This window comes from Sapajus apella, unplaced genomic scaffold (genome assembly GCF_009761245.1).
Source record: "Sapajus apella isolate SASKATOON/1434 unplaced genomic scaffold, GSC_monkey_1.0 scaffold47, whole genome shotgun sequence".
Classification (NCBI taxonomy): domain Eukaryota; kingdom Metazoa; phylum Chordata; class Mammalia; order Primates; family Cebidae; genus Sapajus; species Sapajus apella.
In genome coordinates this window covers 13,431,822-13,458,412 of record NW_022436987.1, presented here as the reverse complement: position 1 = coordinate 13,458,412, position 26,591 = coordinate 13,431,822, and the positions used below count along the sequence as shown (strand labels likewise).

Here is a 26,591-nt window from a genome sequence, read left to right as displayed (position 1 = left end):
AAAAAAAAAAAAAAAAAAAAAAAAAAAAATATATATATATATATATATATATATAAAAATAAGCTGGGTGTAGGGGCATGCTCCTGTAATCCTACCTACTCAGGAGGCTGAGGCAGGAGAATTACTTGAACCCAGGATGTGGAGGTTGCAGTGAGCCAAGATCCCACCACTGCACTCCAGCCTGGGCGACAGAGTGAGAGTCCATCTCAAAAAAAAAAAAAGAGAAAGAGAGAATGATAAGCTTAAAAGCATTTATACATCAGTTATGTAAAGAAAACAAAAGTTTAGAAAACCTACATAAAGTCATTAATAGAAGATTCAAATTTTCTTTATACAGGTTTTCTATTTTCCAAATATCCTCCAATTATACTGAAATGTTCTTTTTTAAAAAATTAACTTTTTAAATTATATGGCCTGGCTAGGCACAGTGGGTCACACCTGCAATTCCAGCACTTTGGGAAGCTGAGGTGAGTGGATCACCTGAGGTCAGGAGCTTGAGACCAGCCTGGCCAACATATTGAAATCCATTCTCTACTAAAAATACAAAAATTACATGCCTGTAATCCCAGCTACACAGGAGACTGAAGCAGGAGAATCGCTTGAAGCTGGGAGGTGGAGGTTGCAGTGAGCCAAGATCATGTCACTGCACCCCAGCCTAGGTGACAGAGTGAGACTCCATCTCAAAAAAAAAGAAATATTGGCCAGGCATGGTGACTCACGCCTGTAATCCCAGCACTTTGGGAGGCTGAGGTGGGTAGATCAGGAGATGAGGAGATCCGGACCATCCCGGCCAACGTGGTCAAACATCATCTACTAAAAACACAAAAAAATTAGCTGGGCATGGTGGTACGTGCCTGTAGTCCCAGCTCTACTCAGGAGGCTGAGGCAGGAGAATCACTTCAACCCAGGAGGCGGTGGTTGCAATGAGCCGAGACTGCGCCACTGCACTCTAGCATGGTGACAGAGCAAGATTCCGTCTAAAAAAAAAAAAAAAAAATTAGCCGAGTGCAGTGGCTCACACCTGTAATCTCAGCACTTTGGGAGGCTGAGGCAGGTGGATCACAAGGTCAGGAGTTCGAGATCAGCCTGGCCAACATGGTGAAACCCCGTCTCTACTAAAAAAAAAAAAAAAATACAAAAATTAGCTGCACATGGTGGTTCGTGCCTATGATCCCAACTACTCAGAAGGCTGAGGCACGAGAATTGCTTAAACTGGGACCTGGCAGGGGCAGGTTGCAGTGAGACAAGATCGCACCACTGCACTCCAGCCTGAACTACAGAGACTCTGTCTCAAAAAAAAAAAAAAAAAAAAAAAATTAATTAAATTATATGGCCCAGTGTTGCTACTTTAAATTTTGACAAAGTTTGGTAAAATTTACTTTTTTTAAAAAGCTTTGAAAATGACTTTATAAAACTAAAATTAACCTTTTCCAGAGGTAATCTTTGAAGTACTAAAGAAAAGACTGCCATGCTGAAGATCCATCATTTCTCCCTTCAGTTTGTCGGATGCGACATCAATGAGGACAAGTTCATCAGCCAAATCCTAAAATATATGAAAGTTCTGAGTAAAATGTTCTGGAAAATGTTCCTACTCAAGTTTTAGGAGAAGAAGAATTTTCATGTGGCTACTTCATAATTAATGGAATCTCATATTTTAATAGGGAAAAATGATATAAAAATAATTTTTCAATGAGACTGGGGTGACCAAAAGTAAAGGTAGGTAAACATTAGGATGTAGCAAAAATTATTATTTTGACTTCGTATAATTGTTAGAACTTTTTAAGAGTTGGGTTTTTGTTTTGTTTTTTACCATTTAAATAACAATTTAAAACCAAGGAAAATAAAATGATTTCAAAGGATTTTACTGTATTTTTTTTTTTTTTTTGAGACGGAGTTTCACTCATGTTACCCAGGCTGGAATGCAATGGAGTGCAATGGCGCGATCTCGGCTCACCGCAACCTCCGCCTCCTGGGTTCAGGCAATTCTCCTGCCTCAGCCTCCTGAGTCGCTGGGATTACAGGCACGCGCCACCATGCCCAGCTAATTTTTTGTATTTTTAGTAGAGACGGGGTTTCACCATGTTGACCAGGATGGTCTCGATCTCTTGACCTCGTGATCCACCCGCCTCGGCCTCCCAAAGTGCTGGGATTACAGGCTTGAGCCACCGCGCCCGGCCTGATTTTACTGTATTTAACCTGTATTTTTTTTTTTTTTTTTTGAGACAGAGTCTCACTCTGTTGTCCATGCCGGAGTGCAGTGGCATGATCTCAGGCACTGCAACCCCTCTGCCTCCCAGGTTCAAGCCTCCTGAGTAGCTGGGATTATATGCACCCACCACGTCTGGCTAATTTCTGTATTTTTAGTAGAGATGGAGTTTCACCACATTGGTCAGGCTGATCTCAAACTCCTGACCTCAAGTGATCCGCCTGCCTCGGCCTCCCAAAGTCCTGGGATTACAGGCTTGAGCCACCGTGCCCTGCCAGGATTTTATTATATTTAACCTTAAGCCTTATTTCTGAGTTGGCCAAAGCTGCTTTTAGTATGCATCCTTATGGCCCAAACAGAAAGGTAACCACCTCTGGTGAACACTTAATTTCATCTGTCTACTGTCCCTGGTAATAGAATTCCTCTTTTCCATGGGAATCTATTCCATGTGGTTCAGTGCAGTACAGTTAACATCAGTCCTCCAACCTTGGAGTAGATGGGCATTAAAACCAGACCTAGCCAATTGTTCCATCTTTTCCTTCTGGTGACAGAAATCAGTTTATAAGTGGACATATGGTCCAGGTATAAGAAACAAGTATGTCTATAAAGTTTGAAAATGGAAGATGGAAGATTACATCTCACTTTTCTTCAGAATCATAAGCTCTAAGAATGACATGCAAATCCAAGAACCTTAGTAATGACTGTAGAGTTGGAAGGAAAAAAACAAGAATGAAAGAACAAACTGTACAGCCATCTTTACCACCACACAGAAAGACTCCAAGAATTAAGCCAACAGAGAAAATCTAAACCAAGATTTGCAAAGACTATGTCTTGATATGTCTGAACTTCAGAATCCAGTAGTACCTGAAGCTATTTCTGCCCTATTTCCTCTTTCTGCTTAACCGAATTTGAATTGGGTTTTTGTCACATGCAACAGAGTACAGAACTATATAGTGCTTCAGATGCCAGTGGCCAGATTCCAAAGGAACAGTAAGGGAAAGAGATAAAAGTCCCTACTTACTAGTGTTTTTTTCTTAGATCAGGTACCATTTGGCCATTCTGAAAAACCATATATCCTAAAATTTACTAAATAATGTGTTATGTATCATGAATGGGAGGAGGATAAGAAGTTTCATCTAGAAGGATCACATTAACACTTCTTAGCTAATTGATAAGAAAGCCAGCCAGGTGTTCACACCTGTAATCCAGCACTCTGGGAAGCCAAAGTGGCAGACTGCTTGAGCTCAGGAGTTCAAGACCAGCCTGAGCAACATGGTGAAACCCTGTTTCTACAAAAAATTAGTCAGGCATGGTGGTGCATGCCTGTAATCCCAGCTATGTGGGAGGCTGAGGTGGGAGGATCACTTGAGCCCAGGAGGTTGAGCTGCAGTGAGCTATGATTGCACCACTGCACTCCAGCCTGGGTGACAGAGTGAGATCCTATCAAAAAAAAAAAAAAAAAAAAAGAAGAAAAGAAAAAGAGAGAAAGAAAGAAAAGAAGACAGAATTGTGCACAAACAACCTAGATGATATTTGGCAGGGTGCAGTGGCTCATGACTGTAATCCCAACACTTTGGGAGGTCAAGGCAAGAGAATCACTTGAGCTCACCAGTTCAAGACCAGCCTGGGCAACATGGCAAAACCCTGATTCTACAAAAAGTAGCCGGGTATGGTGGTGTGTGCCTATAGTCCCAGCTACTCAGGAGACTGAGGTGGGAGGGTGGCTTTGAAACTGGGTGGTAGAGACTGCAGTGAGCTGAGATTGCACCACTGCACTCTGGCCTGGGCAACAGAGCCAGACCTTGTCTCAACAAGAAAAACAAAAAACAAACAAAAAAAACAGATCATGTTTATAGGTCAATTTTTATATCAGTCCGTGTCTCTGTCTGGGTTTGGTCAGAAAAATGGAAACCACTCTAAGCATTTCAACAGAGGAAATTTAGTATAGGGCATTAGCTAGCAGTTGGAGTTCTGAAAGAGCAAAAAGGGAACATATGAGGTAATCCAGACACAGCAACTGTAGTTAGAAGCTAACACCCCTAGGGGTGACAGAACAGAGAGACTACTGGAAGTGTTTCATGGAGCTATGTTCAGACACCTGAAGAAGGCAAAACCTGGTTGCTGCTGATACTGCTGGGGAGACATGATGAGGCCAATGTTGGGAGTTCCAAAAGAAGATGGAGGTTAGAACCAACCTAATTTCAACAAAGAGCTACAGTTGGGATGACAGTAACCAGAACAATAAGCAAACAAGGAGGTCTCTTCTTCCCTCCTCTTACCTTCCAACTTCCCTCTGGTGACCTCTATTGGCAGAATCTGAGAAGATGCCAACTGGCAAGGAAGAAAATGTGCAGAGATCCACCACCAGCATCATAAAGTACAGAAAGTTAGAATTATGTTCTGCCAAAAAGATACCTACACTAGCATGTTTCTCCCAGCGCTATTCATAATAACAAAGACACGGAATAAATCTAAGCACCCATAATGGTGGACTGGATAAAAAGTGGTACATATATACCATGGAGTACTGAATATTCAACAGCCATGAAAAAGAACAAAATCATGTTCTTTGTAGCAACATGGATATAGCTGGAAGCTATTATCCTAAGTGAATTAATGCAGAAACAGAGAACCAAATACTGCATGTTCTCGCTTTTAAGTGGGAGCTAAACACTGGGTATAAATGGACATAAAGATGGGAACAGCAAACACTGGGAACTCCAAAAGCAGAGAGGAAGGGAGGGGACCAGGGTTAAAAAAAATACCTATTGGCAGCCAGGCATCATGGCTCATGCCTGTAATCCCAGTACTTTGGGAGGCCAAGGCAGGTGGATCACTTGAGGTCACGAGTTCAAAACCAGTCTGGCCAACATGGTAAACCCTGTCTCTACTAAAAATACAAAAAATTAGCCAAGCCTGGTGGTGAGTGCCTGAGGCCCCAGCTACTCAAGAGGCTGAGGCAGGAGAATCGCTTGAGCCTGGGAGGTGGACACTGTAGGGGAACAAGACTGCACCACTGCACTCCAGCCTGGGCAACAGACAAACCCTGTCTCGAAAAAGGAAAGTCAGAAAAAGAAAGGAGAGAAGAGAAAAGAAAGACGAAAAGGAAAAGAGAAAAGGAGTGTCAAGCCTGGAGCCTGAAAGTCTGAAGTCTTGCTTGCCTTGGCTGATTGTCTCCCACCCCCCCACGCCCCGCCCCCACCCCGGGCCCCGCCCCCAACCCGCAGGCCCCCCCAAGCCCCACCCCCTATCCCCACCCCGCATTCGCCATTGTCCCTAATCGCCCAGTGAAGCTTCCCCGGTGAAGCCCCTCACCCCACCCTATCATCTTAACTACTCTTATCCCACCTGCCATTGTAACTAAACTTACGGTAATGTATAGTCCTTGCCCCTCCCCCAACCACTGTAACTGATCTTACTCTGTAACTTCCCACTGCCCACCCCAAACCTAAGAAACCAACTCCTATCCCACTGCCCTTTCCTAACGCCCTTTTCGGCCTTAGCCCACTTGCACCCAGGTAATAAACAGCCATGTTGCTCACACAAAGCCTGTTTGGGGGAATCTCTTCATTCAAAGCGCGCGTTTTTAATAGAGAGAGAAAGGAAGGAAGGAAGAGGGAAGGAAGGAAAAGAGGGAAAGAAAAGAAAGAAAAGGAAAGAGGAGGAGAGGAAGGGAGGAAGGGAGGGAAGGAGGGAGGGAGGGAAAGAAAAAGGATGGGGGAAGGGGAAAGAAGGAAGCGAGGCCGAGCTGGCGGGTGGGCAGGCCAGATAAGAGGATACAGATCTGCTTTCAAGGGATTAACCCTGCAACCCTGAATGAATTGACATCTCCAAGACTTTGAAGTGCTCACTTGATTTTCAGCCACAGGATGGGCTTCTTACTCACCTTCAGTAAAATGCTAATAGCACAAGCCATGCCTACGGCACCAATTCCAACAACGGTAATTTTACAGTGGGAGTCTTTATCGTCCTCAATTAGCTTCTCAATAAGCTGCTCCTTGACAGTTGACATTTGGAGAACCTGATAGGGATAACGCAACTTCAATGGAATCGAACTCCCTAAATTAATCACTCTCACAGCTACGATGTGTTAACCACACTGAACATCTAAGGAACAGCCTCTTCAGTTTGCAGAATGGTGGAGCCGGGGTGGAGGGAAACCAAAGAAAGAATCTCCTGGTCAAGGGTGCGGGGAAGGTAAAGCAAGGCCCAGCCTACCAGGCAATGAGAAGGCTGGGGCACCAGCGAGCTTTTGGATTTCTCTCCGTCCCCAGCCCCCACTTTCACCCCAGCACCACACGCTCACAAATGCTTGGCTTGGCGCAGTACAGATGACCCAAAAGGGCAAGGAACCACCTTGAAGGAAGACACAGAAGTGACAACAGAAAAATACACTAACGACAGTTGAAGCGCAAATCCCGGCGACGGTTGCCCTTCGCCTGTCTCGAGGCGCACACGCTCCCACGCACGGCTCTCCTGCGTCAGCACGCAAGCTCCGCCCCACTTCCCCCAACAGGCGCAGGCACGTGGACTTCTCCAGGCCGGGGAGCTGTGTGGGGCGGTCCAGATCAGGGAAATGATGCAAAGATTTCTAGACTGACCCAAAGAGTGTGCAAGACGGGGATGCATTATTTGCAGGATTTTAAAAAATTATTAACTTCTCAGGCGCGGTGGCTCACGCCTGTAATCCCAGCACTTTGGGAGACCAGGGCGGGCGGATCACGAGGTCAGGAGTTCAAGACCAGCCTGACCAATATGGTGAAACCCCGTCTGTTTCAAATACAAATACAAAAATTAGCTGGGTGTGGTGGTGCGCGCCTGTAGTCCTGGATGCTCGGGAGGCTGAGGCAGGAGAATTCCTTGAACCTGGGAAGCAGAGGTTGCAGTGAGGAGAGATGGTGCCCCTGCACTCCAGCATGGGGGACAGAGTGAGACCCTGTCTCAAAAAAAAAAAAAAAAATTTTGCCCGTAAGTAAGGAAGCTTTACAAGATTCCATTTGAAAACTCATGAAAGACTAATAGAATCAGTCTATTTCACTTAAGTGTTTTCAGTCCTGTTGATATTTATTGTATCAAATTATATGAAATTAATGTAAATTTAAAAAATTTTAAAGACTGAAGTTTGCCTCAAAGTTTACAAAAGGCTCCAGGAGTAAGTACAGGCTTCTTTTTGGGCTAATTAAAATGTTCTTCTTTTTTTTTTTTTTTTGAGACAGGATCTCACTGCCATCCAGACTGGAATACAGAGGCATAATCTCGGCTCACTGCAACCTCTGCCTTCTGGGCTCAAGGGATCCTCCCACTTCAGCCTCCTGTGCAGCTAGGACTGCAGGTGCCCGCCACCACATCCAGCAAATTTTTGTAGAGATAGGGTTTTGCCATGTTGCTCAGGCTGGTATCAAACTCTTGGGCTCAAGCAATCCACCCACCCGCCTTGGCCTCCTAAAGTGCTGGGATTACAAGTGTGATCCTCTGCACCCAGCCTGTATTCTAAGATTAGATATTGGTGATGGTTGTCAACTATGTGAATACACTAAAAGTCCACAGAATTATACTTTATAGATGCGCCCAACCTTTTGAATGTGAGGACTCTTTTGCTTATCTGTGGTGGCAGATATCAGGAAGATTATGCATGAACTTTTTTTTAGCTTATCAGCTATTGGAAGTGTTAATTTTTATTGAGACAGTCTTGCTCTGTTGCCCAGGCTCAAGTGCAGTGGCACCATCTGGGTTCACTGCAGTCTCTTGTGGGTTTATCACCAGTTCATTCCCTGATCACCAACCACCTCAGCCTCTTGTGCCTCAGCTTCCCAAGTAGCTGGTATTACAAGCACAGGCCACTACACCCAGCTAATTGTTCTATTTTTAGCAGAGATGGGGTTTCACCATGTTGGCCATACTGGTCTTGAACTCCTGGCCTCAAGTGATCCACCCACCTCGGCCTCTCCAAGTGCTGGGATTACAAGTGTCAGTCACCGTGCCTGGTGAGTGTGTTTTATGTGTGGCCCAAGACACTTCTTCCAAAGTGGCTCAGGCAAAGCAAAAGGTTGGAAAACCATGTTTTAGAGATAAGTCCTTAACTGGCTCTCAGGAAAGAATCTTTGGAAAAAGACCCTGGAGTTGGGGATGACAATAATGTTGTCCAGTTAATCTTTACAAGTATGGTTTTCAGGCCTGGATAAGGGTCCCAGTTGTATTTTTAGAAAAATTATAAAGAAAACTTGAGTAGACAACCACCAAGGATACTTGGTTTTTTGTTTTATTTTAAAGAAATGGGATTTCATTGTTGGCTGGGCTGGTCTCTAACTCCTGGCCTCAGTGATCAGCCCACCTTGGCCTCCCAAAGTGCTGGGATTACAGGCATGAGCCAATGCACCCGACCTTAAAATTGTTTTTGTTACTGGCTTCCAGAGGGCAAAGAAAATCTGTGTTCCCTGTAGTGACAAAGTACCATTGCCTATATTCAGTTGGCAAATAAATTTTACATTCACATATAGAATGTTACTTTCCAATTATGATTAGCATGATTATCAAATATCTCATATAATACTTTGGGACTTAATATATTAAAACTATCCATTTTAATGGAAGTGGTACCAAAACAATTCTGTTGTTACCTTTTCTGCTATTAGTAATTAATATCCCCTTTTAAAAAAATCATTGCAGGGTTACCCAATAGCCTAATAATATAATGAATAACTGGCAGCTTATGACTTTATATCTTAATGAATTAACAAAAGTAGTCACTGTTCAAGGTTTATTGGGGGTAATTTTAGTTGGTGTAACACTTGGATAGTTGGTTGCATTGTTTATATGTAGATCTTTTTACATTGCATGGTAATGTACACTACTGATATATATAGTTCACAAAATTAGATCCTTTGGAACAAGACATGCGATATTGGATCTATACACCGAATGCCAGGACGTGACTGACTGGGAAAAAATGTTGGACTAGGCATGTTCAGTGAAGGAGCCAGGAAGTTATATAACAAACGAACATCTCTCTGGCTCAAGGGGCAACTGCAGCATGTGCAACATTGGCAGTGGTGCCTCAGAGGTGGCAGAACTATTTCACACTAACCAGTTTAGGACTACACAAGGTTACCACTATCCAGCATCAGAATATAGCTGTAGGACTTTACAAACCATTCCTATTTCTAACTTCTGGAATTGATGTTTTTCCCAGTCCATATTAAAATATTACTGCTTTAATCACAGATCAGATAAAAAGGACAACATGCACAACCTCCAACTAAAATCCTGTTGTAGCCTAGATAGTGAAATGGTATGACATCAGAAGACTTTAAAATTGCAGCTCTTTTTGGATCCCCCAAAGTGTATCCGCACTCTTCTTCAAACGAGCCTCTTCCTCAGGAGTCAGAGTCACCTTCACAACGTCTGAGATTCCATTCTGTCCCAAAATGCAAGGAACACTAAGGAAGACATCATCCTTTATTCCATAGAGACCCTGAAGATGAAATGAAAAATATTTTACATTTTGCCTATGCATTCCAGGGTTTCCCAAGACTTACATTCTCTATTAATTATGAGGCTTTTTTTTTTTTTTTTTTTTTTTTGAGGCAGTCTCGCTGTCACCCAGGCTGGAGTGCAGTGGCATAATCTCAGCTCACTGCAACCTCCACCTCCAAGGTTCAGGTGGTTCTCCTGCTTCAGCCTCCTGGCTGTGCCACCTTGCCCAGCTAATTTTTGTACTTTTAGTAAAGACAAGATTTCAACACGTTGGCCAGGCTGGCTTTGAACTCCTGACCTCGTGATCACCCACCTTGGTCTCCCAAAGTGCTGGGATTACAGGCATGAGCCACAGAGCTGGACTGCCTTTTCTTTTCTGAGATGGAGTTTCACTCTTGCTGCCCATACTAGAGTGCAATGGTGCTAACCTGGCTCATTGTAACCTCCGTCTCCTGGGTCCAAGTGATTCTCCTGCCTCAGCCTCCCAGGTAGCTGGGATTACAGGCATGCGTCACCACACCCAGCTGTGTATTTTTAGTAGAGACAGGGTTTCAACATGTTGGTCAGGCTGGTCTTGAACTCCTGATCATCAGGTGATCCACCCCTCGGCCTCCCAAAGTGCTGGGATTACAGGTGTGAGCCACCTCACCTAGCATTTTTTTTCTATCCTGATGAAGCATTTTTTTTTAAATAGAGACAAGGTCTCACTATACTGCCTAGGGTGGTCTCAAACACCTGGGCTCAAGCAATTCTCCTGCCCTTCTTGACCTCCCAAAGTGCTGGCATTACAGCTGTGAGCCACTGTGCCTGACCTAATTATGAAGATTTTAAAATACAGCTCGGTAAGCAGAAATTCCTTTCCAGATGTTATGATGTAATAGTGTAAAAGAAAGTCATTGCGGGGCGTGGTGGCTCATGCCTGTAATCCAAGCACTTTGGAGGCCAAGGCGGGCAGATCACCTGAGGTCGGGAGTTCAAGACCAGCCTGACCAAAATGGTGAAACCCCGTCTTAAAAAAAAAAAAGTCATTAAAAATAGCAACATGATGACCCTAACTTGAATATATAGTCTTCTACCTACCTCAGCATAACTGAGACTTTTTTGTAGTCAAATTAAATCTTTTTTAAAAAGCCAGGAAAAAGCATTCAAATACAGTGTATTGCTACACAGACCTACCTTAATCATGGTGGAAATTGGGTGCACCCGCCTAAGATTCTTCATTATAGTCTCTGCCAAATCTGCCACAGAGAGTCCAATGGCCCAGGATGTGTAGCCTTTGAGTTTGATCACCTCGTAAGCACTGTAGGGTAGGAAACCATAGGTAAGGGCAGAAAAGGTAGGGTGGGAGAAAGAAAGAAAAACAAAGCTTTCATTAAACACGTTTTTACAGTGATTAATGACACAATGTTACCTTATACCAAGAATAACCTTTCTACATGTATACCAACATATAATGACAGGGATATTCATTAACAGTACTGTTAGTAACAGCAAAAACATGGCAATCTTTCCAATGCTCTCCAACAGAAGAAGAGATAAATCGTAGTATACTGATATAATGAAATATTACACAGCTATCAAAAAATAAACTACAGGCTGGGCGCACTGGCTCACGCCTGTAATCCTAGCACTTTGGGAGGCTGAGGCAGACGTATCACAAGGTCAGGAGATCAAGACCATCCTGGCTAACACGGTTAAACCCCTTTACTAAAGTCTCTACTAAAAATACATAAAATTAGTCAGGTGTGGTGGCATGCACCTGTAGTCCCAGCTACTCTGGAGGCTGAGGCAGGAGAATCGCTTGAACCCAAGAGGCGGAGGCTACAGTGAGTCGAGATTGTGTCACTGTATTCCAGCCTGGGTGACAGAGATTCTGTCTCAAAAAATAATAATAATTTTTAAAAAGGCCAGGCACAGTGGCTCATGCCTGTAATACCAGCACTTTGAGAGGCTGAGGCAGGCAGGTCACAAGGTCAGGAGTTCAAGACCAGCCTGACCAACATGGCGAAACCCTGTTTCTACTAAAAATACAAAAAATTAGCTGGGTGTGGTGGTGTGCACCTGTAATCCCAGCTACTCAGGAGGCTGAGAGAGGACAATCGCTTGAACCCAGGAGGCAGAGGTAGCAGTGAGCCGAGATCGTGCCACTGCACTCCAGCCTGGGCAACAGAGAAAGACTCCATCTCAAATAAATAAATAACAAACTACAGCTACTTATAAAAGAAATTGGGTAATTCTTAAAAATGTATTATGAATTTTAAAAAGAAATCCAAGATAACATATAGCATTCTTAACTCAGGATCATCTCAAGTGGGATGGTGAGGGAGAGAAAGGGATAGCTGGGGGAAGAGCACAGAATCCACTTATTTCCAAACACCAGCAGAATATAAATTCTGATTCAACAATGTTATGGGCCAGGCATGGTGGCTCACGCCTGTAATCCCAGCACTTTGGGAGGCCGAGGCAGGCAGATCGTGAGGTCAAGAGATTGAGGCCAACATGGTGAAACCCCGTCTCTACTAAAAAATACAAAAATTAGCTAGGCATGGTGGCGTGCGCCTGTAGTCCCAGCTTACTAGGGTGGCTGAAGCAGAACTGCTTGAACCCAGGAGGTGGAGATTGCAGTGAGCCAAGATTGCACCACTGTACTCCAAGCCTGGCACCTGGCAGCAGAGCACGACTCTGTCTCAAAAAAAACAAAAAACAAAAAACAAAAAAAACACCCCACCCACCCACACAAAACAATGTTATTTGACAGCTGTTGTCAATGTTTCTTGAGTTGGGTGGTGGATTCACAGGTTTTAGTTAATTAAACAAATACAAACAAGAGGGCCTTGCTTGACCAACCATGAGAATAAGTCATGAACTAAAGATTATGATTCATTTTTCAATTCTATGGACCTGAGGTCCACGCAGGACCACAAAGGTAAATAATGCCACCAAGTTGAAAGCTTCCCTATTTCAACAATTTCATTTTCTTCTTTTAAGACAGGGTCACACTCTGTCACCCAGGCTAGCAGGCTGGAGTGCAGTGGCAGGATCTCGGCTCACTGCAGCCTTGACCTTTCCAGGTTCAGGCGATCCTCCCACCTCAGCCTCTCGAGTATCTGGGACCACAGGTGTTCACCACCATGGTCAGCTAATTTTTATATTTTTAATAGAGACGGGGTTTTGCCATGTTGGCCAGGCTGGTCCTGAGCTCAAGTGATCCTAGAGCCTAGGCCTTGCAAAGTGAGGCACATTTTTTTTAAGTTGTTTTTATAGTATGATCTTAACAAAGCTTAAGAAAACAAGTTTTCTTGGATGGTTAAGGTGGCTCATGCCTGTAATCCCTGTACTTTGGGAAGCCGGGGGCAGGCAGATCACCTGAGGTCAGGAATTCAAGACCAGCCTGGCCAACATGGCAAAACCCCGTCTCTTTAAAAATATAAAAATTACGGCCGGGCGCGGTGGCTCAAGCCTGTAATCCCAGCACTTTGGGAGGCCGAGGCGGGTGGATCACAAGGTCAAGAGATCGAGACCATCCTGGTCAACAAGGTGAAACCTCATCTCTACTAAAAATACAAAAATTAGCTGGGCATGATGGTGCATGCCTGTAGTCCCAGCTACTTGGGAGGCTGAGGCCGAAGAATTGCTTGAACCCAGGAGGCAGAGGTTGCGGTGAGCCGAGATCATGCCATTGCACTCCAGCCTGGGCAACAACAGCAAAACTCCGTCTCAAAATACAAAAAATTAGCCGGGTTGGTGGCACACAGCTGTAATCCCAGCTACTCAAGAGGCAGAGGCAGGCGAATCGCTTGAACCCAGGAGGTGAAGGTTACAGTGACCCGAGATTATGCCACTGCACTCTAGCCTGGGCAACATAGCAAGACTCCATCTTGAAAAAAAAAGTTCTCAAATGCAAATGCTATTACAATTTTAACCTTTTAAATAGTAAATTTTAATCTTCTGTGTTGCCAAATTAAAAGATTTATTACCTCTCAACCACCTGCTTGTGAACCTCTTTCCACTGTTCCTTATCTGTATCAGTCCCTAAATCTGGGTGCAGAGTCTTCAGGGAGACACCAGCAACATTCACTCCACTCCATACAGGCACTAGAAGAAATTGTACAGATTACATTTATTTCCATGCACCAGCAGATTAGTAACTGTGATTCATTTTTCTAATTCTCTTATCTTTGGAGGAGGAATACCCAATTTTGGTAGATGGTCAAGACTACTGATGTAGTCACTACTGACTTTTAGATTAGATTTTCATTTATTTACATTACATAAAACTAAGAATTTTCACTGTATTCTGTTTCTCTAACCAATTAAAATGTTTAACCCATACATATTTGAAATATAAAGACGGTATGAGAATATAAGGGGAATTTTTTCTTAGCATATAGAACTCTAACCAAATCATAACATTTCAACTGTGATAATAATATAATTTTTTGTACACTCCGTTTGGATTTGCTGACCTTTTCAGGGCCAGACAGTACAAGTCAAGTATAAACATCTGTGATACTAAACGACTAAAGTCATCCTAAAAACTATAGTCTTAAGATATCCATGGTTAAGAAGAGAAATTTCATTCCCCATCCCCCTCACCATAAAATGTCATACAAAATGGCAGCAATCTTACCAATTCTTAACATGTAATTATACAAAATGGTAGATTTTGGGAAACCATTCTACCCTACTGAATGGATATTTGATTAGGCTCTAATTTAATAAAACGCCCATCGACTTTTTACATAATCTTTTTGAAAACAAAAAGAAAATAATTTATGCTTACCACTGGAATCTCCATGTTCCCCAAGGACCCACCCATGACAGCTTAATGGGTGAACTCCCAGCCTTTCCCCCATCAGGTAACGGAATCGGGCTGAATCCAGATTGCAACCACTTCCAATAACACGGTTTTTGGGAAAGCCACTTATCTTCCAAGCCACATAGGTCAAGATATCCACTACGAAAAAGGAGAAAATAAAAATCACCCATTATCCCCTCCCGCAACACAAAAAAAGATATCCCTACTATAAAGAAAACAAGCAGATACTAGGTACATCATTAGATAATGATAGTCTTCTCCAGATATATGGCTATGTATGGATTTTGATACTGAACATAGCTAACCAATGATTTTGTTAATATTTTTAAGTCCCTATACTATGTATACCAAGTCCATTAAGTATTCAAAAAGTAGTTTTGGCTGGGCATGACCGCTCACACCTGTAATCCCAACACTTTGGGAGGCTGAGGTGGGAGAACTGCTCAAGGCCAGCAGTTCCAGACCAGCCAGGGCAACATAGCAAGACTCCATCTCTACACACACAAAAAAACTTTAAAAAACTACCCAGGCATATTGGTGCATGCCTGCAGTCCTAGCTACTTAACAGGCTGAGGAAGGAGGATCACTTGAGCAGATCAAAGCTGCCATGATCATCCCATTGCCCTCCAGCTTGGGCGACAAAGTGAGAACTCATCTAAAAAAAAAAAGCGTAACAGTTTTATGAAAACAAACTGTGCATCAACAAAACAGAATAACAATTATGGGGCTGGGCACGATGGCTCACACCTGTAATCCTAACACTTTGGGAGGCCAAGGTGGGCAGATCACCTGAGGTCAGGAGCTTGAGACCAGCTTAGCCTGACCAACATGGAGAAACCCATCTCTACTAAAAATACAAAATTAGCTGGGCATGGTGGCGCATGCCTGTAATTCCAGCTACTCGGGAGGCTGAGGCAAGAGAACAGCTTGAACCTGGGAGGTGGAGGCTGTGGTGAGCCAAGATGGTGCTATTGCACTCCAGCCTGGGGAACAAGAGTGAAACTCTCTCTCAAAATAATAATTAAAATAAAAATACAAAAATTAGCCAGGCGTGGTGGCACATGCCTATGATCCCAGCTACTGGGGAGGCTGAGGCAGGAGAATTGCTTGACAGAGGTTGTAGTGAGCCAAGATCGAACCACTGTACTTCAGCCTGGGCTACAAAGTGAGACTGGTCCCCCAAAAAAAAAAAACAACAACAATTACTCTCACAAACTTATCCCTTATCCAATCTTAAGCAGGTAATTTTAAGCTCCAGCTATGTTTAAAGGCATTGTACTCTCTTTAACATTTTAAAATTCACTATTAAAAAAAAAAAAAAAAATTTCCCTAGGAGGGAAATGAAGCATGTGAAATCAATCAATAAAAATGCATATACAAAATATAACATATGGCCAGGTGCAGTGGCTCACACTTGTAATCCCAGTACTTCCTTGGGAGGCAGAGGAAGATGGATCACCTGAGGTCAGGAGTTCGAGACCAGCCTGGCCAACATGGCAAAACCCCATCTCTACTAAAAATACAAAAATTGGCTGGGCGCAGTGGCTCACGCCTACAATCTCAGCACTTTGGGAGGCCAAGGTAGGCAGATCACAAGATCAGGAGTTCAAGACCAACCTGGCCAACATAGTGAAACCCCATCTCTACCTAAAGATAAAAAAAAAAAAAATTAGCTGGGCTTGGTGGTACACGCCTGTAATCCCAGCTACTCAGGAGGCTGAGGCAAGGAAAATCGCTTGAACCTGGGAGGCGTAGAGGTTGCAATGAGCCAAGATCACACCACTGTACTCCAGCCTGGGCAACAGAGTGAGACTCCATCTCAAAATAAATAAATATACATATATACATATCAGTTTTACTATAGCTTGTCAATATCTATACAGTTAAAAGCCTCACCTGGATTTGAAACAATAAGCAACTTGCAGTTCGGGCTGTATTTTACAACATTAGGAATGATGAATTTAAAGATGTTCACATTACGCTGGACCAAATTAAGACGGCTTTCTCCCTCTTGCTGACGTGCCCCAGCCGTAATAATGACCAGCTTGGAGTTTGCAGTTACATTATAGTCTAGAGGAAAGGGAAATAATGACGAGATTAAGGCCTTTAGAATAACTTTTACCTAGTCGCAAAAATTTGTTCCATAAATGCCTCAGAGACCTTTCCTTATTGTTTTTATTTAGTTTTCTCATTGTGGCTTCTTAAATGGAGGAAGGGCATGCCAACACCCTCCTTGTATTCTAGCTTTAGTCAAGTTGTAACTTTATATAACAATTAGGGGGAGCTGGAGGGAATCAAGTTTATTATTTGATTCTTATATTAACTTCTTACATAGCCTCAATTTTTTTGTTACCCAAGCTCAATGTTCATACTTTTCCATACTCCTGTTTCTAATTAACTACTTAACTGGTGCTCTATCAGTCCAGGAACAGGCAATTTTCGTGTGTGTGTGTGTGTGTGTGTGTGTGTGTACGCGCGCACGCGCGCATGCTTGTGTGGTGTGGGAGTTGTTGTTTTTAAGCAGAGACAGCTTTACACTTAACAAGCATATTTTTCCTCTAGATACCCTATAGCACAAATTAAGCCAGGGATGAAGATGAAGGGATTTGCCCAACAGGAAGGTGGCCAGTGATTTTCAGGTATCAAAACAGACACCATTTGGGCCCACATTCAGGTTTCTTGGATGGTGCTGTTACGTGTGAAAGGGTCAAGCCAAGAATATCAGCTGAACCGTCTCATTTACCCTATTATCAACTTTGTGCTGCAAATGTGAAAGGATGTGGGGGCAAGTAAGTATATCTAATAAAAGTATTTAACACAATGTGGTTAAATACAGACCTAAGGTTTAAGCTCTGCTATTATGTTCTCATTCAGATGGTTTCCACAGCATGGACAAATTGGATTTCTATTTTAAACCATTTACTAGAAATTGAAACTTTGATATTCATAGGTACCGAAGTGAAATTATTCCCAGGCTCTTGTACCCTGCATTTAAATAAAATCTTTAAAGAGCTAGGATTTTAAGCCTGATAAAGCATTTAAGTCTAAGTCTGGGCACAGTGGTTCAAGCACTTTGGAAGGCTAAGGAGGAAGGATCACTTGAGCCCAGGGGTTCAAGGCCTGGGCAACACAGCGAGACCCCATCTCTACAAAAAGTTTAAAAAAAAAAAAAAAAAAAAAAAAAAAAAAAAAAATAGGCCGGGCGCGGTGGCTCAAGCCTGTAATCCCAGCACTTTGGGAGGCCGAGGAGGGTGGATCACAAGGTCAAGGGATCGAGACCATCCTGGTCAACATGGTGAAACCCCATCTCTACTAAAAACACAAAAAATGAGCTGGGCATGGTGGTGCGTGCCTGTAATCCCAGCTACTCGGGAGGCTGAGGCAGGAGAATTGCCTGAACCCAGGAGGCGGAGGTTGCGGTGAGCCGAGATTGCGCCATTGCACTCCAGCCTGGGTAACAAGAGTGAAACTCTGTCTCAGAAAAAAAAAAAAAAATAGCAGGGCATGATGGCATGCCCTATAGTCCCAGTTTGTGAGCAGGCAGGGGGTAGTGAGGTAGGAGGAGGATTGCTTGGGCCTGGGAGGTCAAGGCTTCCATAAGCTGTGATTATGCAGCTGCACTCTCTAGCCTAAGCAACAAAGGGAGATCATCCGAAAAAAAGAATTTAAGTGTAGCATGGATTAGAATATCAACTTGTTGAAATCAACCTTTGCCAGAGACAATCTTTGGTGTTCTAAGGAAAAGGCTGCCATGCTGGAGATCCATCATCTCTCCCTTCAATTTGTCTTCAATGACATCAACAAGAGCAAGTTCATCTGCCAAGTCCTAAAAGACATCAAATCTTTAGTTAAATGGGAAATTGCTACTCCTAGATTTTTAGAAGAACATGAAAAATTTCTCTATTTCGGCATAGGAGAGTTCTATTACTTTATTAGTACAGTATTGAGATACACTTCAAAGTAGGGGCAGGACTTCATTTCACAAAGGCTGACTCACAGATTACCCGATAGGTAGATGGTACTGACCCTCTCTCCCCATTGAAGCAAGCTTTACAGGAGTTCCACCACTGCAGATGTGGAAGCAGAACACTGGGTTAACAGGTGCTAGAATAACTTCCAATTGGCTGCGTGCAGTGGCTCACACCTAATCTGTAATCCCAGCACTTTGGGAGGCCGAGGCAGGCAGATCACAAGGTCAGAGTCAAGACCATCCTGGCCAACATGGTGAAACCCTGTCTCTACTAAAATATAAAAAAAATTAGCTGGGCATGGTGATATGTGCCTGTAGTCTCAGCTACTCAGGAGGCTGAGGCAGGGGAATCGCTGGAACCCCAGTGGCTGAGGATGCTGTGAGCCAATATCATGCCACTGCACTAGAGCAAGACTCCATCTCAACAACAACTACTTCCAATTATATAAAACTGCTCTACCTACTCTCTCAAATTCCATCCTGCACACCGATTTTAGATTGTTATTCATTTAACTAGGTGATGTTGACCAGTATCAAGGCTTAAAATTATTAAGAAATGTTCTGGCTGGGAACAGTGACTCACACCTGTAATCCCAATGCTTTGAGAGGCTGAGGTGGGCGGATCACTTGAGGTCAGGAGTTCGAGACAAGCCTGACCAATATGATGAAACCCTGTCTCTCCTAAAAATACGAAAAATTAGCTAGGCGTGGTGGTGTGCTCCTGTAATCCCAGCTACTCAGGAGGCTGAGGCAAGAGAATAGCTTGAACCTTGGGGGGAGGCAGAGGTTGCAGTGAGCTGAGATGGTGCCACTGCACTCCAGCCTGGGTGACAGTGAGGCTCTGTCTCCAAAAAAAAAAAAAAGAAAATAAAAGAAATACAAAAATTAGAACGGCACGTAGCAGTCGCCTGTAGTCCCAACTACTCAGGAAGCTGAGGCAGAAGAATTGCTTGAACCTGGAGGTCAAGCAAGCCAAGATTCCGCCACTGCACTCCAGCCTGGGTAACAAAGCGAAATTCTGTCTCAAAATAAATAAAAAGTCTGATTTCTGCCCATCTTTCAGACCTGGAATCTGAACCATTCCCTGGTTGATTCCATATATGAACCAATACTAACAGTTACAGATAAACAGGTTTGTGCAGTGTATAATATTGGCAAAAAATATCTTTATACTTGCAACTGTGAAAGTTCATAGGTGTATTTCAGGCCAGAAGCACCAATAATGGCTTTAATACAAATGGATGTGGTCTACTGTTACTAAAAAGGTTATTCGGGCTGCAGATCTACCCCCAAATCACCTACAATATAATGAGTGGCAGTTCCTCTTCTTACCCACACCTGAGCCAGAGGCTATCACAGAGAAAAACCATAGGCAGTTTGTAGGTGTGGGGAAAACAGCATCAATTTCTCATCTAGTGGGTAAGGAATAAAAGTTGGTGTATTATGTGGCCTCTCTCTCCTAAAAACATATGGAGAGTCCTGTGTTGCTACAAGGCCTTTTCATAGCTCATTTCTGCTTTAGTCCCTTCTCACTTCAATCCATCTTATTCAGAACTCACAGTTCATCATTTTACTTTTATTAGAAACTCCATATCTGAACTTCAGGTATTTTAATGCTGTAAGGTGCCTCAATTATTTAAAGGAATGGCCCTTCCTTTTCACTGGTAGTCTAATTCATGCATGTTAATACGGAATAATGAATTTTAGGAACTGGGTCTCCAGCTTGATAAATTTTCATTCTTTTTCATTTCAGATTGCTTTTGGTGTATCATCATATTTCAAAAGTTTGTTTCACAGAAAGTTATCTCAATGAGTGCATAAACCTAAATATTGTTATATGCAACGTAATAATACAATTCTTGGGGTGGGAGTGGGGGTGGAGGATGTGGTCAAGGTATGCTCCTCCAGTGTGGTGGACTCTCACTTACCTTCATTAAGATACTGATGGCACAGGCCATACCAACAGCACCAACCCCAACAACCGTAATCTTATTCTGGGGGGTCTGCTCTTCCTTTAGAAGATTATGAATCAGCTGATCCTTGAGAGTTGCCATTTTGGACTTGGAACCAAAAGGAACCTACAGGGGGAAAAACACTTAAGTCACTACATCCTCTTTAATGTTTATTAACCAAGAGATGTATTGAAAAAGGGCATATTTTACTTCTTTTTGGGGGACCTGCCACTAAAAATCACAAGAGATGACTAAAAAGAGAGGGGGAAAAAACCTAATGGTTGCCAAGAGAGTTGAAAGCCTAATGCCAGCGTCTGTGAAGAGTGAAGGCCCTCACCTTGGCGTGGAAAAGGAATATCGACGTTTGGGTGTAAGTATAGCCTCCTGAGGGCTCACCCATCGCGGTTTATTAACCCGAAGTGGGGCTGTCCTTTCCTCACACAAGATCACTGAGCCACCCGCCCAGTTCTCCTTCAGTCACTCCGGCTCCTACAGCAAGGACACAGCCAGACCTCTCAAGTAGAAACCAGAAGTATGTGGAGAAAAGCCATTAACTGTCACAAAGTTCGAGGCCAAGGCACAGGGACGTGCGGTGACCCTTGCGCATGCGCGCTGTTGCTCTCCTTCCGGCTCCGAAAGGTGGGCGGAAATCAGACTAATAGCTCGGTCCTCAGAACGCCCGGGTTTCATGCCCCGCCCAAATCCGGAAGGTTGGCGAGCTCAGGAAACTTGGCGCGTGCGCATGCGCATTACAGAACGCAGGGGCGGAGACGATTAGTCTAGCGGCCGCAGGCCGTAGGTAAGTGGGCCTCGGGCCAGACCGCTGAAGCCTGAGAAGCCCCGCCCGTAAGGAGAGGCAATCTGGAGCTATCCAGCTCGGTGGGTGAGAGGGAGGGAGCTGGGATTCAGACTTTCGACCTGATGAATGCCCCGAGGCAGACGCGAGCCACGTGAAACCTAGCTTGCGGCCTCCCAGGCCTGGCGCGCGGCCAGCGCCAGACTTTAAATCGCAGTACTGTACTGGAAACCAGGGACTGTTAGGGAGGCGCACGGTGTAGCTTCTGCCGTGATCTTGGTGGCAAAGGCCTGTCAGGCCCAGTATGAAGAAATCGTTTCAGTACAGGGAGTGTAGAAATAGCTGCAGAGGGCCTGAGGCCTGCGGCCCTAGAGTTAATAGCTACTTGGTGGAACTCACGAATTCTTTCTACTGTTAATCCAACCCTACACTGCATTCGCTGGAGAGAATATCACAGGCTGCATCCCCAAAGCATCACGTCTTGTTCTGACACTACCCAAAAGGGCAAATATCCGAGAGGACCTCTAGGCAGCCAGCCCAGAGTCACCAAGCTGGTGTCGGGTCTCTCCTTACAAATCACTGCTATTTCTAGGCAGCCTTGTAAGGTTTCTAGCCTGGTAGGGGGAAGGGAGTTCCTGCGGACACCTGCTAGCTTCAGTGAGCGGACCCAGGATCCAAAGCTACCTTTAACGTGGGGGTGGGGCTGGAGTGGGGGGAGTGGGGTGACGGAGGGTGGGAGGGTGAGTCTGGTGGCGACAGACATGCAAAACGAGTTCTACTCCTCACCTCTGCCACCTACTCACGGAGACCTTAGAGATGCCCTGAACGTCTCCCCATTTGTTAAAAAGAGTTGGTAGCGGCGGATCCTACTCAACTGACCGTCTGAGGTGCGGTAGGGCTGGGATTCTGCCTGCTTCATCTTTGCATGCGCCGCGCTTAGCGCAGCCGGAGATACACCAGCATCTGTTTAATAAATGCGTAAAGAGCTCCCCATAATCTGCAGACAGCAGCCGCCCTCACGGAGCCCACCTCTCGAGCGTCCCAAGAGAAAAATGCAAACCGCGTGGTACTCAGCCCTTTTCCGGATTCCAGGAACCCGCCCCGACAAGCCGAGGCTTTTTTGGCTCAATGGGCTCCGGAAACTGGACCTTGAGTTTTACACCGCTCGCCGAATTTCGAGCCTAGAGGTATCCCCCACCCTTTAGGCCTATCCTCTCCTTATTTTTCCGCATCCACCCGGGCTTTCGACCCCTGGTTGTGTGAGGCCACTTCCTTGGTTCCCCAGCGCGGCCAGAAGCCATGGTTCCCGCTTACAGCAAAAGCAGAGCGCGGCGAGCTCCTAACACACGCGTGGTGTGGGCCACCGCCCAGAGGTCTCGGGGGCTCTGCTTCTGGGAAGCGGCTCCTAAACTTCCCGGGGGCAAGAACCCTTTCGCAAGCAGCCTGGGCCAGCAGAGCCGGAGGCATTTCGCTCTCCCTCCCCCTCCTGCGCAGAGCGCGCTGGGCCCCGCCGTACCAGGAATGCACGTCGGGCGGGCGTCGGGGGCGCACAGCAGCGGGATCCGGACTCGGCGGCAGCTACTCCAGCACTCGGAGCCAGGCGCAGGAGGGGCCTTAAGTAGACCAACTAGGCTGACGTCAGCGGGGGGGGCCGGCGGACGTGCGGGAACCCACGTGTGGGTCGGGCTGGGGGTGGACGCCGAGCCAGGCGGGGCACTGGAGAGCCCCGGGCGGCGCGCGCAGCCCAGCAACCCACCGGCAGACTGCTCCACGTGCGCTGGGACGTCTAAGTAAGGTGCTGCCCTTCAGCCACAGAAGCCCGGGTTGGAGCCGTGAGCCTGAGTCAGGACGATCTTCAGTTACCTCTTCCATGAAACCTAGGGAGGTTACTCTTAGGAAGGCTTAGATCTGTTTCTTCTTCATCCCTGTTTCCCAGTGTCCAGAAAGTTTCTGGCACGTAATAAGCACTCTACAAATATTTGTTGAACGAAAGAAATAAAATGCCTAGCACAGTCGGTCTGCTCTTACCTAAGTCGAGTGATCTCCAAAACTTGACGTTGCTTTTCCTTCTGCTGCTAAGCCTACCAGCTCCTACTCACAGTGAAGCCTTGGCCTCTCAGGACTTGCAGGGTTACTCAGTTAAAATTTACACCTTAGCCGGGCGCGGTGGCTCACGCCTGTAATCCCAGCACTTTGGGAGGCTGAGGCGGGTGGATCACGAGGTCAAGAGATCGAGACCATCCTGGTCAACATGGTGAAACCCGTCTCTACTAAAAATACAGAAAATTGGCTGGGCATGGTGGCGCTTGCCTGTAATCCCAGCTACTCAGGAGGCTGAGGCAGGAGAATTGCCTGAACCCAGGAGGCGGAGGTTGCGGTGAGCCGAGATCGCGCCATTGCACTCCAGCCTGGGTAACAAGAGGGAAACTCCGCCTAAAAAAAAAAAAAAAAAAAATATATATATATATATATATATATACACACACACACACACACACACACACACCTTAGTCTGCACCTCCTACTGCCCACCCCACTGGCATCTCAAGTCTCAGCCATACCCAAGAACTGTCGGTGGTTTTTTTTGTGCACGCGCGCTTGTGTGTGTGTGTGTTTTGGTATTTTTTGAGAGAGGGTCTCACTCTGTCACCCAAGCTGGAGTGCAGTGGCGTGACCCTGTCGCACTGCAACGACGACCTCCCCGGCTCAAGAGATCCTCCCACGTCGGCCTCCCGAAGTGACTGGAACTGTAAGTGCACCCACTCGCCTTGCGATTTTCTTAAAATTATTTTTTAATGATTTAAAAAAAAATTTTTTTTTCTTTTGAGAGAGAGTCACTCTGTCACCCAGGCTGGAGTGCAGTGGGGTGATCTCGGCTCACTGCAACCTCTGCCTCCCGGGTTCAAGCCATTCTCCTGCCCTAGTCTCCTGAGTAGCTGGGATTACAGCCCCCGGCCTTCATGCCGGGCGAATTTTTGTATTTTTAGTAGAGACGGGGTTTCACCATGTTGGCCAGGCTGGTCTCAAACTCCTGGCCTCAAGTAATCCACCCGCCTCTGCCTCCCAAAGTGCAGGGATTACAGGCACCGTGCCCACCTCAATTTTTTGTTTTCTTAACATACTTACCTCTGGGGCTGTATTCATACTGATTCCCTTGTCTGGCCCACCATCCTCCAGTTTGTAGCAGTAGTTCCCCACTGTGGGATATATTATGAAATATATTTGGTAAGCCCTTGAGTTTGCCAACATTTCCTGAGTTTTCTGATAGGAGTGTCTTTTGTTATTTATAAAGAGCCTCTTTCCCTGATAGTCTCAGAAAGGGTCCAGTTACCGGAAAGACCAAGTGAATAGGGAATTAGAGGAATGGAACTTTCAGCCCCACTCACTAACCTCCAGAAATGGGGTGGAGACTGGCAATTAAGCTCTATGAAAACTCTTGAAAAAAAATTGATGAGCTTCCAAGGTGCTTAACTTTGGAAGTGCTCAGAGGATGATGTGCCTAGAGGGGGCATATCTAGCTCTTTGCATCTCTTCTCTCTGGCTATTCATCGGTATCTTGAAATTTGTGCCTGAAGGGTAAAGCAGCCTTGTGGGGCGGAGCTCCTAACCTATGAGATCTGACACTATCTGTAGGTGGACAGTGTCAGAATGGATTGAATTCTAGGACACCCAGTTGGTGTCTCCTGGAGAACTGCTTGGTGTGGGGGAGTGGGGGGGTGGGGGTGGGCAGAAACCCCCCACACATCTGATCACAGAAGTGTTCTGTGTTGCACACTGAACAACCAACACAGAATTGGTACTGCTTTGCTCTCCTCTCCCAACAGACTGGACGGTACATTTTTCAAACCAGCTTGCAAGAGTGCTTTGTGTGGCTATGTTCCCCCACCAGACAGCGCCTCAAGGGCATGGATGGGTCTACTTACTCCCTGAACCTATAGCACCAGCAGATGCAGCTCTGAGATGGATCCATAACTGAGTTTCTTGGTTTTGACAGAAAACTCTAACCTCAGCTCCAAAATAGCACAAGGACCCAGGTGCAGTGACTCATGCCTTCCTAGCACTTTGGGAGGCTGAGGTGGGAGAACTGCTTGAGGCCAGGAGTTTGAGACTAGCCTGGGCAGCATAGTGAGGCCCTGACCAAAAAAAAAAAAAAAAAAAAAAAAATTGCACGGCACGCTTGCATGTCCTAACAGTTTTCCCATCACTCTAGATTCTAAGATCACTCTAGGCTCTGAAATGGGGCTCTCACCTCAAACACACAGCTGAAAAGTTAGGGGTGGGCCTTGATTCTACAGGGTACCTCAGGGCAAGCAGATTGCAACAGTGTTTTCCGGTTCCTCAGTCTTTGCAACAATGTTCTCAGTCAGGGCTGGGCCCCTGCCTGCCTACCAAATGTGACCACAGCTGCTGGGAAGCGGCAGATGTGAAGACAGAGCGCTGAAGTTGGCTGGGGAGACAAAGAATTTTCACCTGAAATGCTTGGGATTGGGCACTCTGGGATGACCTTCGAAGATAAACTAGGTGGAATCTCCATTCCCCTAATTTATGATACCTAGCAACAACTTGCTTCAAGCACAGCTTTGGGCTTCGTAGGCAAAACGACAGCCAGTATTTGACTCCTCAAATATGAATAAAACAAATACCATTTACTGAGCACCTGCTATGCTGCAGACAGCAAGTTAGGTAATCCCCATACTCATCCTTTGAAATAGGCATAATTCTTTGGAATAGGCATAATTATCCCCATTTTTCAGATATGGAAACCAAGGCTCAGAGAGGTAAGTGACTTTGCCAAGCTTGTGCAGCTAATAAGTGATTTTGGCTGGGACTTTAACCCAATGCTGACTAACCCCAAAGCCTGTGATTTTCTCTCTATAGAATGTTGTCCCACCCCACTCCCTACAAAGGGCAATAAATTATCTAGGGGGCCCAAACCAGTCTCAGGCTCAGAAGAGGCTGTGGGTGGCAATAGGTGTCTCTGCTGAGACATCAGTATTGTGCCTTTGGACTGGGACTTAGACCATTGGCTCTCCTGGTTCTCAGGCCTTTGGGCTTGAACTGGAATTTATACCCCCAGCTTTCCTGAGTCTCCGGCTTACAGATGGCAAGATCATGGGACTTCTCCGCCTGCATAAACATATGAGCAAATTCCTTCTCATAAGTATCTTTATATATATATATTATTCTATTGGTTCTGTTTCTCTGGAGAACCCTGACTAATATAGAACCCTGACTAATACAATCCAAACAGAATTTCTGTACTAAAGCCAGAGAAGAATGTGGGTCCCATGGAACAAGTCAGAAAACGCTTGCAGGAGGCAGAAGAGAATTCTCAGTCTGACCAAGTGTTATTTGGGTGTGGCCTCTTCAAAAAG

The 26,591-nt window shown here is 45.2% G+C and overlaps 2 protein-coding genes across 2 annotated transcripts in view; both read right to left on the bottom strand.

Annotated features, from left to right (window-relative positions):
- The window catches only part of LDHC (lactate dehydrogenase C), a 47,452-nt gene extending 40,589 nt beyond the window's left edge, over positions 1-6,863 (bottom strand). The window contains exons 1-3 of the mRNA XM_032240928.1: positions 6,563-6,863; positions 6,093-6,227; positions 1,426-1,543 (exon numbers count right to left, since the gene is read on the bottom strand). Coding sequence (XP_032096819.1) covers positions 1,426-1,543; positions 6,093-6,227; positions 6,563-6,835 — 526 coding nt within the window. The 5' untranslated portion in view covers positions 6,836-6,863. The remainder of the gene's footprint in view (positions 1-1,425; positions 1,544-6,092; positions 6,228-6,562) is intronic.
- A 2,089-nt stretch (positions 6,864-8,952) lies between these two features.
- Positions 8,953-22,840, bottom strand: LOC116525204 (L-lactate dehydrogenase A chain-like). Its single transcript, XM_032240929.1, is given in 9 exon segments — positions 8,953-9,539; positions 9,542-9,677; positions 10,856-10,979; positions 13,657-13,774; positions 14,463-14,636; positions 16,395-16,568; positions 18,207-18,324; positions 20,397-20,546; positions 22,733-22,840. Coding segments are annotated over 8 exon segments (1,092 nt in total). The 5' UTR covers positions 20,523-20,546; positions 22,733-22,840; the 3' UTR covers positions 8,953-9,417.
- Positions 22,841-26,591: the final 3,751 nt, after the last annotated feature.